This window comes from Felis catus, chromosome A1, assembly GCF_018350175.1.
Source record: "Felis catus isolate Fca126 chromosome A1, F.catus_Fca126_mat1.0, whole genome shotgun sequence".
Lineage (NCBI taxonomy): Eukaryota > Metazoa > Chordata > Mammalia > Carnivora > Felidae > Felis > Felis catus.
The window spans coordinates 109,765,077-109,779,365 of record NC_058368.1 but is presented as its reverse complement, the minus strand read 5'-3'; the positions used below and the strand labels follow the sequence as shown (position 1 = coordinate 109,779,365).

General features: G+C 43.5%; 1 protein-coding gene and 1 pseudogene across 4 annotated transcripts in view; one reads left to right on the top strand and one right to left on the bottom strand.

Moving 5' to 3' along the window:
- Positions 1-10,684, bottom strand: part of HSPA4 (heat shock protein family A (Hsp70) member 4) — a 47,297-nt gene extending 36,613 nt beyond the window's left edge. Inside the window, exons 1-2 of one of the 4 annotated variants that reach the window (XM_045058874.1) lie at positions 10,282-10,370; positions 8,795-8,849 (exon numbers count right to left, since the gene is read on the bottom strand). In XM_045058874.1, the coding sequence (XP_044914809.1) occupies positions 8,795-8,796 (2 nt within the window). In that variant the 5' untranslated portion in view covers positions 8,797-8,849; positions 10,282-10,370. Of the gene's footprint in view, positions 1-8,794; positions 8,850-10,145; positions 10,228-10,281 lie in introns of those variants that run through there. The other 3 variants (XM_023255115.2, XM_003980762.5, XM_006927594.4) reach the window with 3 other exon arrangements.
- On the top strand, positions 223-1,226 carry LOC102901960 (annotated as a pseudogene).
- Positions 10,685-14,289: the final 3,605 nt, after the last annotated feature.

Genomic DNA, 14,289 nt, shown 5'->3' with positions numbered 1-14,289 from the left:
CTCCTGCAAGTATGTGGAAAGTCCACATTTTCCTTAGCATATCATAGAAGACCATCAAAATCCTATCACTACAAAGCAAATTACACTCCACAAAGTTCTTTAATAGTAAGCCCATTGCACTAAAGAAAGAAATCCTTAGGTTTTCCACCTTGCCATCAACTTTATTGGTTTGAATACAAGCGCAGCAGGAACAGTTCAGACTCTAGAATCCGTATAATCATTATGGATCTGTCCAAATCCCTTCTCGGCCGTTCTAGCTGCATGACCTCTCTGCCGCTTAACATCTCTGAAATTCTATCTGCTCGTCTCCAAAATGGGGAAGTTAGGGCATCAGCTTTAACAGCTGAGGAGAGCAGGAGAAGGTCACGGTGGCAGAAGACGGCTCCTTCTCCTACCAAAAGCAAAGACCACTCTGCCGAGAAGTCCCAGGATCATTCTAAAGATAAAGGGGCCACCAAGTAGTCTAGCGAGAATGATCACCGCAGGAATAAAGCTTGGAAGAGATGCAGTGCTTCCATGCTTCCTCTGGTGGCAGCAACACCAGGTCGTGGTCCAGCTCTACCACCAGCACAGGTGTGAGCAGAGGCCCTTGCTCCTCTTTAGCATCTAGCTGCTGGGGAAGTTCCAGCGTGCCCTGCAGCTCCAGCTCCAGCTCCAGCAGTTCCTCTGGCTCACAGAGTCCTAGGCATCGACACGACAACAGACAGTGCTCCCATTTGAAATCCAAACCACCCAAAAGAGGTGCAAAGCAAAGGAAAAAGCAGAGTCCTTCCCCTAAACCAACCCAAGTGCACATCAGAAGGCTCACTAGGAACGTGAGCACGGACCACATCATGGAGACATTGTCCACCTCTGGGAAAACTTAAATGATTAACGTGCTTGTTTCTAAAACCTCTACATCCTTTCTAGGATGCACCCCCATCTGTCTACAGGCTAAGCGTCTATGGAGTCTGAGAATCCAGATGAACGAGGTGTTGGACAAAGGACAAATCAATGGTCAAGAGGTCACTGGCACAGCTGTGCTGGCTCCCTGGCCTAGGCCGCCCCCAGGTGATTCAGCCCTCCCAGAAGAATGCAGCCACCCCCGACCATGTGGTGCCAGTCACTCCCACAGATAAAAAGACAGAGTTCCCTGAGGCGCAGGCCTCCCCGTGTGCCAGGGATGTCACTCCCCTGGTGGCTGCCGTGGCCACAGGAGCTGCTCCAGCTCCAACTCCTCCCGATAAATAGGGCCACCGAACCTCTGCGCCGTGACTTCTATCCCATCCACTTCAGTTGTCACTTTTCTAAGCAAAACAGGATTGGTAGGGAGGAAAGAAATTCCTTATTCAAGGTTGGCCCAAACAACAGCAACTGAGACATTTCCTCTGACAGCAGAGTTCCAGTTGCAGGAGTATTACTGGTTTGGGGTTGTGCCCATAAAGATGCTCTCCAGTGTTCAGGAGCTCATGAGAGAGTCACTTTAGTGGCAAAGCCATCAAGGACAAGCAGGGTAGCAGTGCGGCCCCAGCCTGGGGGTATGATTTTCATATCCACAAATGACAGAGGTCTAATCTGGTGGCCTGGTCATGCCCTTGCTTATTGGTCTGCAGGATCTCTCAGGAAGGAACGCACTTTTGAGCAGCTGCTGTTCCTGCAGCCTGGCCCTGCTCCCCTGCTCCAGTCCTCTTCCAATGTCTAGGGTCAAACACTCCGTGTTAGTTCCCGAAAATGGTTCTATTTTTACATGTACTCATGCACACACACCCACATCCCAGGTCTGCATTTCTCTCTGAAATTGGTGAACAAGTTGAGAGCCAGCTCTGCAGAGTCATAACTGCACGGACCCCTCTATTGCAGCTGTTATTCGTGGGGGGGTCTTTTGCAGGTTACCTTGGCAATATGTACAGTACTTTTTGGCTTTTATTATACAGTCAGTACTGTAAATTTTGTTTTTGAGTTTTATAACTTGTAGCATTTGGGGCACTGTGGTGTTTATACTTTACTGTGTAGAGTGAAAGGAATGTGTTGAATAAACCTGGGATTAGAATGCAGATCGGAAAAAAAATAAATGGGGAAAATTACAGCACCTACCTCATACCTGTTAGCAAGATTAAATGTGGTGATCCACTTTTAAAGGGTTTATATCAGAGGCTGGTACATTATAAATAATATTAGCTATTATCATAGCTCCAGTGAAGCCCTGGTTTGAGTCTCATTTAAAAATATACAAACTGGGGCGCCTGGGTGGCCCAGTCGGTTAAGCGTCCGACTTCAGCCAGGTCACGATCTCACGGTCCGGGAGTTCGAGCCCCGCGTCAGGCTCTGGGCTGATGGCTCAGAGCCTGGAGCCTGTTTCCGATTCTGTGTCTCCCTCTCTCTCGGCCCCTCCCCCGTTCATGTTCTGTCTCTCTCTGTCCCAAAAAAAATAAATAAACGTTGAAAAAAAAATTTTTTTTAATAAAAAAATAAAAATATACAACCTAATTTGCTATAAAAGTTCTGCTTCACCTTCTCAAGCTATCCATTAAAATCCAGTCAGCCATCTTCAAAATCATCTACCTAGGAGGAATAAAAAGCCCTACTTCCATTCAAAAAGAACAAATGAATGGGGGTCAATATGCCAAACAGCACAAATCGAAGGATTTTAAAAATAAAAGCTTATGCCAAGTAACCTAATATTCACATGTGAAGAAAGCCCCAAGAGACTAGTCAAATATTAGGGCCTGTTCGAGAACCTAGTCCACTACTTTCTAATTAGTGTAAGCTTATTGCAGAAAATTAGAAAACAAAGTATGGCAAAGAAAATAAACATCTGTAAATCCACAACCACCATCCCCACCAGGAATGGCCACTATTAGCATTTAATTAAATACTCCTACGGAATTCTAATAAATATAATAGGTCCTAAAAAACACATAAGCTGAAATTCAGTTTGTTTCTCCTCAACACACCATCTGAACAACATTCAGGGGCCGAATCACCCCACTAGGATTTTTACATGGAACAAGGATAGAACAAGCTATTAAAAAGAAACGTATCTACCACTCCCCACTCACCAGGAACTTCCAAAATTTGCAGAGCCTGCACCCAATCCTTATGGCAGGAAGCCTCTCCTTCAGCCAAACAGGTCAAGCTCCCACACCTTTCATATGCCAGGCAGTGTACTAAGTAAGCATTCTACACTTGATTTTCCCAGGTACTCGGAGAAAAGAACTATTATGGATCCAATTTTATAAAAGAAGTTAATGCGCCCTGAAACATAACTGGTAAATACCAGCATCTAAGATTCAAAATCAGTACCACCAGGCTCCAAGTCCCATATATATCTGCTTCTCATACTGCCTACCAAAACCCTTAAATTTATTCCCACTTCTAAACCTTCACTTAGACCATCCCAATCCTTTCCTCCATGTCTTTTAATCCTATGTGCTCAAGCCCCTTCCCTGCCTTTCCTCATCACTCCATCCCCAGGCATGCAACCTCTCCTCTGCATTGATAGCTTAAGTCTGTACTTAATAACCTGTCCACAACTGTTCTTACTCTCTTATGCTAGTTACTACTGCTTTATCTCATTCGTGTTTCCACCTAGAATGGTTACACCTCTAGGCAGCAGGAATCTTTATCTTGTACTTCCTCTCTATGCCACACAACTCCAAGTCAATGCTGCTAAAAACAGAGACTTGGCTACTTGACTGACATTACTTTTCCTCCACTCCCAATTACAGGTTGCTTTACATGAAATTAATTCAAATTAAGTTCAAGACTCCCCTGTTCTAATAGTTAAGTCCTAGAAATAACCATCTTTTTTTAGGCCAGAGAATAACATCATTCTCCCCTTCCTGGGTAAGAAACACTACTGACCAAATATTTATGCACATTCTAATGGGATGTTATGAACAGCTGCAATCAACACAGATCCTTAAAAGGCAGTTTCATGTTTATAAGAATGTGTAGAACTGCTCAGGATATTAAAACAGCTGTTGCTCTAATTCACTTTCTTAACCAATATAAGAAAATGATATCACAGAATCCATAATAGTCTTTAGACTATCAAATAATAGATTTAAGCAAAAGCATCATGGAAGAGATTAATCAGACTATCCTCTGCTTACTTATCTATCCTCTGCTACTATCCTTCTATCCTCTGCTACTGCTTATCCTCTTACCCCTGAACTAGGAAGTACCTCCAAAATTAACATCTAACAGACCAAACAGCTCACACTTAAACGATACACTACTCTCAAAGCACATCAAATTCTTTTTCTTAATGTACTTTTTAAAGTTCATTTTTGAAAGAGAAAGAGAGAGAGACAGAGACAGAGAAAACTCAAGCAGGGGAGGAGCAGAGAGGAAGGAAAGAGGATCCGAAGGAGGCTCTGTGCTGACAGAGAGCCCGTACAGGGCTCAAACTCACCATGAGATCATGACCTGAGCAAGATTATGACCTGAGCTGAAGTCGAACAGTCAACCAACTGAGCCACCCAGGCACCCCTTATCTTTTTTAAGTAAAGTCCACACCCAGTGTGAAGCCCAAAGTGGAGCTTAACCTCATGAGCCTGAGATAAAGACCTGAGCAAGATCAAGAGTCAGACAAGTAACCTACTGAGCTACCCAGGAGCCCCCAACACAGCAAATTCTTGAGGCATTAAGATTTGCACATTAAAAGCTGCAAATTATGAACCCTTAAGGCAAACTTCAATAGTTTCATTTTATTATCCTAACATAATCCACTAATGAACAAGATTAATAAAAAAATACAAAAAGGTAGTAACAGCAATACTAGAAAATACTTGGCAATATTTACTGTGTCTGGCTTTATCTTAAAAACGTTGCATAGTTTTAACTCATTACAATCCTCACAATTCCAGTGAGAGAAATCACTTATCTTCCTGTTACAAATTAATCCTTTATATTTGTGTAAAGTATCCTGGCAGCAGTACTTTAAGCATATACAGCTGACCCCTGAACACAGGTTTGAAATGTGTGGGTCCAGTTATGCATGGATTTTTTGATACAATACAGTGGTATAAATGTATTTCCTCTATGATCTTAGTAAGATTTTCTTTTGCCTAACTTACTTTAAATAGAACATATATACAAAATTAAGTGTTAATCGACCATTTACGTTATCAGTAGGCTTCTGGTCAACAGTAGGCTACTAGTAGTGAAGTTATTGGAATCTTTTTTGACATACAGATTTTCGACTGCACAGAAGTCAGCACCCCTGAACCCCACACTGATATACAGGGTCAACTGCATATTCTATGCCCCAGCAATTTCACATCTGGAACTCTATCCAACAGAAATAGAAGTACAGGAGCGCCTGGGTGGGTCCATTGGTTAAGCGTCCGACTGTTGATTTCAGCTCAGGTCATGATCTGAGGGTGGTTACATTGAGCCCAAAGTCCAGCTCAGCGCAGAGCACAAAGACTGCTTGGGATTCTCTCTCCCCTCTCTTTGCCCCTACCCCACTAGTACCCTCTCTCTCTCTCTCTCTCCCTCTCAAAATAAATAATTTTTTTTTATAATTACACATTTAAGAAGGTAGATTCCTATCTATGGATGTCTAAAATATATGTGTAGAAATTTTACAAAATATAGTATGATCCTATTTGTTTAAACACACCCACTCCCCTATGTATATTTGCAGAAGTCTGGAAAAAAGGTATACAAGGATACACAACAAATAACAAATAATGAGAAGGACAAGAAACTTTAGCAACATAGTGTTTTTTTGTTACAACAAACATGTATCTTGTTAAGTCAAGAAAAAAAATGTTTTAATGTAGAAAACCCAATTCAGCGGTGCCTGGGTAGCTCAGTTGGTTAAGTGCTGACTTCAACTCAGGTCATGATCTCACAATTCATGGGTTCGAGCCCCACCTTGGGCTCTGTGCTGACAGCTCAGAGCCTGGAGCCTGTTTCAGATTCTGTGTCTCCCTCTGCCCCTCCCCCACTCGCTCCTCTCTCTCAAAAATAAACATTAAAAAAAATTTTTTTTTTTATTTTAGAACCTAATGGCATAAAGTTCCTGTCAAATAGTCTACCCACTTTGTATACAAAATTGTATTTTAGCTCATTAGTGATTCTAAGGAACTATTTTCATGATTTCTGCAATTCAACATAAGAGGGTAAATGGGATAAGCAGTCTGAACTTTAGTTAACAAAATAACTTGCCTTTTCTTTGAATCCAAAAGATCCAAGATCCACCTGCTATAATTAGCTCTACATAACATGCAAAAACAAGAACTTCATAGGAATACTTTCCTCGCACAAGTATCAATTATTGATCTCCCAGTTAACCAGAAAGTACATACTTTCAGCTTTTGCTCTCTCAAAGGCAGCTAATAATAGACAATTTGGTCTCTTCAAATTTCTAATATTTCTAATGTTTTATTAGGAACTAGGGCCACAAAAAGGGTCATATAAACAATTCACACAAAGAAATTATTTCATAAGTAATTCATTTTTCTATCCTATACACTGTTCTTTTTGGAAAGTACAGCCCAATTCTTTCATAATGTTTGGCACTCCAGTAACATTTTCTTTCCAGAGCTTTAAAGTTGTACCCTTTCTACTGTAATAATCCCACTAAATATAAAAATAAGCTTTTCATCTTATTCCAAAGCCTATGATCAACATCAACTTGGATGCTCCTAATTTAAAACTCCAAAATTTATCTCAAAGCCACCCACACTGCCCCCCGCATGATACGACACTAGTGGAGAGCAACATCAACTCCCCCACGGAATAATATTGCAATAACCTAAGTAACACCCTGCTTCTTCTCTTCCCCTTCTCAGATAAATCCATTCTCCACAAAAAAAGGCAACCATACTTTTAAAATTTAAATTCTATCAACTCCTACTGCACCTAAATAAAAACCCTTTAACATGATTTACAAAGTCCTGCCTCACTCCAGTCCATCTATCTCACAACATTCTCTCAAACGGCTCAAGAGTAGTTATGATCTTCTCAGGCAAGTGTACCAAGCTCTTTTAAATGCTTCAGGTCTTCATCACTTGTTCTGGATCAGCTCCTGGATCAGTTCTTCCTTAGACCCACCCACCACCTCCATGTAAATTTCTACTCATCCTCCAGGGCCTAACTTACATTGCACTTCTTTAAGAGTATCTTCCATCCCCACCACACATCCAATTTAAATTAGGTGTCCCCACCCAGGCCTCATCATCATATTCTACACTTTCCTATCTAGACCTTTACCACAGTTAGTAGTGACTTGTTTGTTTAGCATCTGTTTTTTTCCCCATCACCCATGCCCATGACGGCAGGATCCTATTTATTTGTCCAGAGTACCTCCAGGGCTTAGCACAATAGCTAACATATAGGAGGCACTCAATATTTCCTAAAATTTAGAAAACCTGGGGCACCTGGGTGGCTCAGTCGGTTGGGTGTCCGACTTTGGCTCAGGTCATGATCTCACTGCTCATGGGTTCGAGCCCCACGTCAGGTTCTGTGCTGACGGCTTGGAGCCTGAAGCCTGCTTCAGATTCTGTGTCTTCCCCTCTCTCTGCCCCTCCCATGCTCGTGCTCTGTTTCTCAATAATGAATAAATGTTAAAAAACAATTTTTTTTTTTTTTTATTTAGAAAGCCTGTATTTGGTGGAAAAGCAAGAGTCTCTTCTGGACAAAAGTTAACTGGATCCTCCAAAACTGATTCCAAATACTGTTACCCCTACAATTTGAAATGAGGTAATTCCAAAATAGCCAACTCTCCAAAAATTGCATCTCATTTCCACTATCACATTAAAGCAAACCTACATCATACTCTCTGTGTGCCTGAGACAAGAATCCATTTTTCCATAACTACTATAAAAAAAAAAAAAAAAAAAATCAACCTTTCCACTCCCACCTTCTACTTTGGGACACCAAGAAAGAACTTTAAGCTAAGCAAAATCCTAGTTCAAAACGTATGATATCCCTAGAAGTTCCTGGAAAATATAAAATATGGGGAAAACAGATTAAAAAAAAATCACTCAAGGGGTACCTGGGTGGTTCAGTCTGTTAATCATCCAACTTCGGCTCAGGTCACAATCTCACAGTTTGTGGTTCGAGCCCCGTGTCGGGCTCTGTGCTGACAGTTCAGAGCCTGGAACCTGCTTTGGATTCTGTGTCTCCTTCTCTCTCTGCCCCTCCCTGCTTGCACTCTCTCTCTCACTCTCAAAAATAAACTTAAAAAAAAATTTTTTTTCCATTGCTCAAAAGTATCTACACAGTATTTTATCATAGTTACATGATGTATCTGGTCACCCATCACCTAGTCTTTGAGGCAAAATTAATTCCAATTTGGAAAGACTAATCTTTTTTCTTTGTTTTTTTATTCTCAATTTCATTAATATACACTATAGTCTTGGCTTCAGGAGTAGAACCCAGGAATTCATCTCTTACACATAACCCAGTGCTCAAACCAAAAAGGGCCCTCCTTAATGCCCATCACCCATTTAACCCATCCCCCCACCCACACCACATCAGCCCTCGGTTTGTTTAATCTTTTTTTTTCTTAAAGCAACCCTTTTCATTCCAAACAATGGAATTCATGGTAAAACTGTTGTAGCTGTTGTCTTTTTTTTTTTTAATTAAAAAAAAAAAAAAAGCCTAAGATAACAGTCTGAAAGAAAATTCAGGAACATTATTCGTTCCAATATAGGGAATTCTCCCTGGAGAGAAATCATGTTCAAAACTAGGCAAGAAAGGACCAAAAAGTTAAAAATGTGACTCAGTGCACTATCTTTACAAATGAAGAAAACTTGGATCTAAAGAAGACAGTATCAAATAGAAAACTGATGCTTACATAGTCAAAAACAAAAACTTCAATGCCTTGGGAAGAAAACTACACGGTATCTTTCCTGGAATGACAAATTAAAACATAAAAACCACTGTTAAAAACTGTAAAAATAGGAAGGAGTCTGACAACTAATGAATACAGGATTTCTTTTTGGAGGGATGAAAATGTTTTAAAATTGATTGTGGGGACAACGGCACAGTTTTGGGACTACACTAAAAACGATCAAACTGTACACTTTAAGTTGAGCTGACTGTACCGTACGTGGGTTATATCTCAATAAAGCTGTTATAAACTATCAACAAATCGAGAAAGGGCCATCAAACCACATTTTAGGACCTGGGACGGGTTTTCAGGCAAGTGCCTGGTCTAGATAAAACAAGGGGCAGAAACTGGTCAAGTGGAAGTGTGAGCCCCTGGGCAGCAAAGATCAGACTAGTGGACAGAGCAATCTAGTCTGGCTACCAATCTGCTGAAAGGTGACAAAAGTTAGGGTGAAAAATCGGCCTTGGAACAGAAGCCCTCGAAGGGCCACCTGGCAAATAAGATAACCTAGAAAATAATAGGCTTCTTAAAAGATTTTGTCCCAGAAGAAAACAATGGATTGAAAAGTATCTCTACGGTCAATAAGCAGGCTCTTTAACCAAGGAAAGACCTGAGTGAGTCAGGATTTTTTCGAGCTGTGTCTATACTGGTCCCATAACTTACTATAGATTCTAAAAGTCAAAGTGAACCCCTGAGTCATTCATTAACAATTGCGGCCAACACCCTGGTTGGAATGCATTAACTGTGAAAGTGGAACGCTGTTAGGTGTGGATGCGCACAGAATGAAAGAGAATGACCCAACATAGTTCCATATACTAAAACGAAGTGAAAAACCACTGCGAATGTAGAAGCATCAAAAGACACTGATTTTAAGTACTTTCTGGCGGCTGTCGGCTCCAACCAGAGCCCGAGCCTCTGGTGCCCCGGCTCCCTCTCTTCCGGGTGCTGCCCCGCCCCCACTCACGTGGGATTCTGGCCACTCCATCTTCAGATGGCCGGCAGACACCGGATCCCGTACAATTCAACTAACTTTTATTAGGCGCCTGCTGTTTGCCAAGCTCCGAACTCTGTGGTGGGCTCAAGATACGCTACTACGCCCTGGGCCTGCCTCTGCCCTCTAAAGGAAGAACTCGGTCCACTATACATCCCAAGCCTGCCTCCCCTCCAGGTCCTACCCATACCCTCCGCTGGTACGAGTACCCACTCACAGCCTTCGCTCAACCGGCAGGCCAGTGGAAAAAGGCCTCGCCGCTGGCGCAGACACTCACGGCGAGCCGCGGCCACTGTGACCTGACACCCAGTGGGAGTTCCTTACCCACCGGGGCCTCGGTTCGAAACGGAGGTGATTCCCCGGCCCGCGTTTCCCAAGGCGCGAGGGTCTCCGACCAGAGCAGGCGCTACCTCCCACCCACCCCCTCCCCGTGCACGCGGCCGGACCGGCCCACACTCACGGCGTGCAGCGGTCGCTGTACTCGTTAGCGATCGTCTCGATGCCGCCGGCGCGGGCCACAGCGACGTAGCAGCTCTGGAAGCCCAGGTCGATGCCCACCACCGACATGGCGCCGGCTACAGTTCGGGCTCGAGCCCAGGTCCGGCCAGCGAAACAGGACACGGACCCCGGCGGGGCTGGCGCGTGGAGAGCGAGCCGCGTGGGCCAGGGGATGGGGACTCGCGGGAGACGGGAGGATCTCCTCGCGAGCGCCTAGATGTGGGAAGGAAGCCGCAGCGGAGAGCGCTGCTCAGGCCGGCTCCGGCTCAGCGGCCGCAGAGGAGGGCGCCGGTAGCGGGGGCGGAGAAGATCTCGAAAGATCTCGTCGCGACGAGAGTGAAGCTGTAGCGCGAGAACTGCGAAGGAAAGGAATGTTCTCGCGAGACGCCGGCTCAGACGCCTTTCCTTCTGAGGTTCCGCCCCCAATTGCGACAAGTGGACGTCACGTCCAGGCACGAGAACCTCGGAAGGGACAGAGCGGCGGAAAGATGCTTGGGAAGCCAATTGAGACTGCGCACGGAACCCGCCGCAGCGACTCCCCACGGCGGCAAAGAGCACTGGGGCACCTCCCCTTCCAGAAGAAAGTAGGAGGGCCAGCATGGGGCAAAATACTGAGGGGGCGCCGTTGGTCTACTTCCGCCGTTTTTCTTTATCAAAGAAGCTTCCGGTTGTGGGACGTGTTGCGCCCCCAAATGGGAGCGCAAACTAATCTTCGAAATCCAGAGAGCCTTCTCTGCTCCCCTCGGTGTAGGTCAGTCGATAGAGGACACGGACGCCCTTGAAATGCGGCCCTAAGCAGGGCCTTGGGCAGGGGCTCTGTTGGAAGTCCAGGACCGCGCCCTGTCCGGCGAAGGGCAGGAATCTTAGTCCCGCCGCGGTGGTTTTTTCACTCAGCCGTGCCTCACCATTCTGTAGGAACCTACGTGACTTAAATCTTGAAATCTCCAGCACATTCCAAGCACCTGTCCTGAGCTAAATGCGAGGGACACGGATGAATGACACGCTACCTAGGTCCGTTCAGACCAGCTACTAAATGACAGGATTAGTCGAGGCTAAGGAATCTCACTTTAGAGCCCCTCGTTTCCGCAGTGTATCAGATGAGGACGGGAAGCCAGCGAGCGTGCCATCGGAAACCAGCCCTGTACAATAAGCATTTCTGATGAATTGATTGAAGAGATCTCAGCAGTGGAATCTGGACCTCCAAGTCTTCAGTAATGTGTTGTGATTTTTTTTGTCAATATTTATTTCATGTCTTTTCTTTAAGGGTGTTAAGTGTGTAATCTTTCAAACCTCCCCCCCCCCCAAACCTGAATCCAAAACTGGTCACAAGGATAACCAAAAAAAGTAAAAGGGATGGAAGTGGAAATTGTTATGCACAAAGTGGTGGAGACTAGGACTTTGCAGAAAAGCAAAAGTCTGCTTTCAAGTTGTTAACAAAGCAACAAAAACAGCAATAGAGTCTGGGTTGCTGAGAACTACAAGAACTTCTGTATTGTTGGAACCTAGCCTGAGTAGAAGATCTCAATCTCAAAGCTAGAACAATTGGACCATTTAATGAATGAGCCAAGAAGAAAGTACATTTTCTCAAATCTGCACCCCACACACACGCACACCTCAGTCTCCTGGAGCCATGCCCAAAGGCCAGATTGTTTGCCTTTACACTTGCAAATTGCCGCACAGTTCTTACGTTTTGGCTAACCCAAATGGGCTTTGTCTTTAAAAACGAGTACTGTGGGAGCGCCTGGGTGGCTCCCTCGGTTGAGTCCGACTTCGGCTCCCGTCCTGGTCTTGCTGCCTGTGGCTTCCAGCCTGGCATCGGGCTCTGTGTTGACAGCTTGAAACCTGGAGCCTGCTTCGGATTCTGTGTTTCCCTCTCTCTCTGCCCCTTCCCCAGCTCACACTCTGTCTCTCTATCTCTCGAAAATAAATAAATAAATAAATAAAATTTTAAAAATAAAAAGTACTGGGTGCTACCTGGGGTGGGAGGTTGAAGTAGTGGGTAATGGGAGCAGAAGCAGCAAGTTTTTTTTTTTTTTAAGTTTATTTATTTATTTTGAGAGAGAGAGAGAGCAGGGGAGGGGCAGAGAGGAGAGACAGGATCCCAAGCAGGCTCTGTACTGTCAGCAAGAACCCAATGGCTGGATCCCACAAAAGGTGAGATCATGACCTGAGCCACCCAGGCAGCCCAGAAAGAGCCTTTAAACAAAGAGCAGAGAAGAACAGATACTCTACACCCACGTTCATAGCATTATTCACAGTAAGCCAAAAGGTGAAAACAAACCAAATAACCACTGATGGAACAATGGATTTTTAACATGGTGTATGCATGCAATGGAATATTATTTAGCCGTAAAAAGGAACAAAACTGTATTACATGTTACAACATGAATGAACTTTAAAAAAAACAATATGCCAGGGGCACCTGGGTGGCTCATTCGGTTGAGGATCCGACTTCAGCTCAGGTTATGATCTCACAGTTTGTGGGTTTGAGCCCTGCATCAGGCTCTGTGCTGACACCTCAGAGCCTGGAGCCTGCTTAAGATTCTGTCTCCCTCTCTCTCTGCCCCTCCCCAACTCGTGCTCTGTCTCTCTCAAGAATAAAAATGTTAAAAAAATTTTTTCTAAACATTATGCCAAAAGAGGTAAATATGAAGCATCCTCACATAATTGCCTTTTATGAAGAGAGACTACCTTGGCATTCTTGTCCAGATGATGAAGCTCAATAATTGTTTGTGTTGCTTCTCATATGTATTTATATTGGAATGAATGTTGAAATAACATTCTAGTGAAAATCAAGTTTGGTATGTTTATTTTGAAGTAGTATTGGGGGAGTTGTTGATTTTTTTGCATCTATAGCACAGGTACTTTGAATAAAAGCTTTCAGTAGTTGCTTCCTTCATCAGAGAAGAATCCTTGAGACTGGTATACTTACTATTCCCCTGCATTAGAGAACACGTTTTCTAAATGTTGGGTGAAATCTTCATAGTTGTTACTCAATCAGAATTTGTGTTTAACTCCTATATGTCTAAGGACCATTCTGGAGTTTTTTGTGTGTATACTTAAAATACATAGGTAAATGGTTTTCTTCTTTTTTTTTTTTTTAACATTTTCCAAAATAAAAACAGCCCTTTATAACCATGAAAAGTAAAATAGAATAAAAAATATGCCAAGTAAAAGAAGCCAGACAGGAAAGGACAAATTTTGTATGATTCAATTTATATGAGAAAACTAGAGGCTGCATTCAGAAAAACAACTTGAACAATGGAAACCTGCTTAAGGTAAAAGGGCCCACAGTGACCCTGGGCTGAATACAAACATGTCCTTTAGGGGACCCACATCAAAATATCCATAAGCCCTAGTTGACCAACAGGTTACTTATACCTGGGCACAAGTACCAGAAAAGGAAAATTCTACATGTTCTCATGCCTCCTTATCTTCCCATTTTAACTATAGCCCTCCACCCCCACTGCCTTTTGGCAGACAGTCTCTGCTTTGCTGTCCTGCCCACCACTTCCCTTGCAGTGTATACAATAAACTTCTATCTCCTTTGCTCTGCCTTGGGTGAATTCTTTCACCGACCATGCCACAGGCCTCTTCCTGAGCAGGTTGCCCCACATTTGGTGGCCCCAATCCAATCAGGACACCCCTCAAAAACCAAAATAGGCAAATTCATAGAAACAGAATAATGGTTAGCAAGGGCTTGTGATTAGGGGGGAATGGAGAGTTACTGTTTAATGGGTACAAAGTTTCAGTTTGGGATGGTGAAAAGTTCTGTTGATGGGTGTAGCCACACAACAATGCAAATATACTTAATGCTACTTTTTGGCATTTGTATTTGTATACTTTGTATACTTTAAGATGGTTAAAATGTTAGTTTTATGCTTTGTGTATTTTACCACCATAAAAAGTAAAAACAACAAAAAAAGGTTGACCTTGGGGAGGTTGGGTGGCTCACTCAGTTAAGCATCTG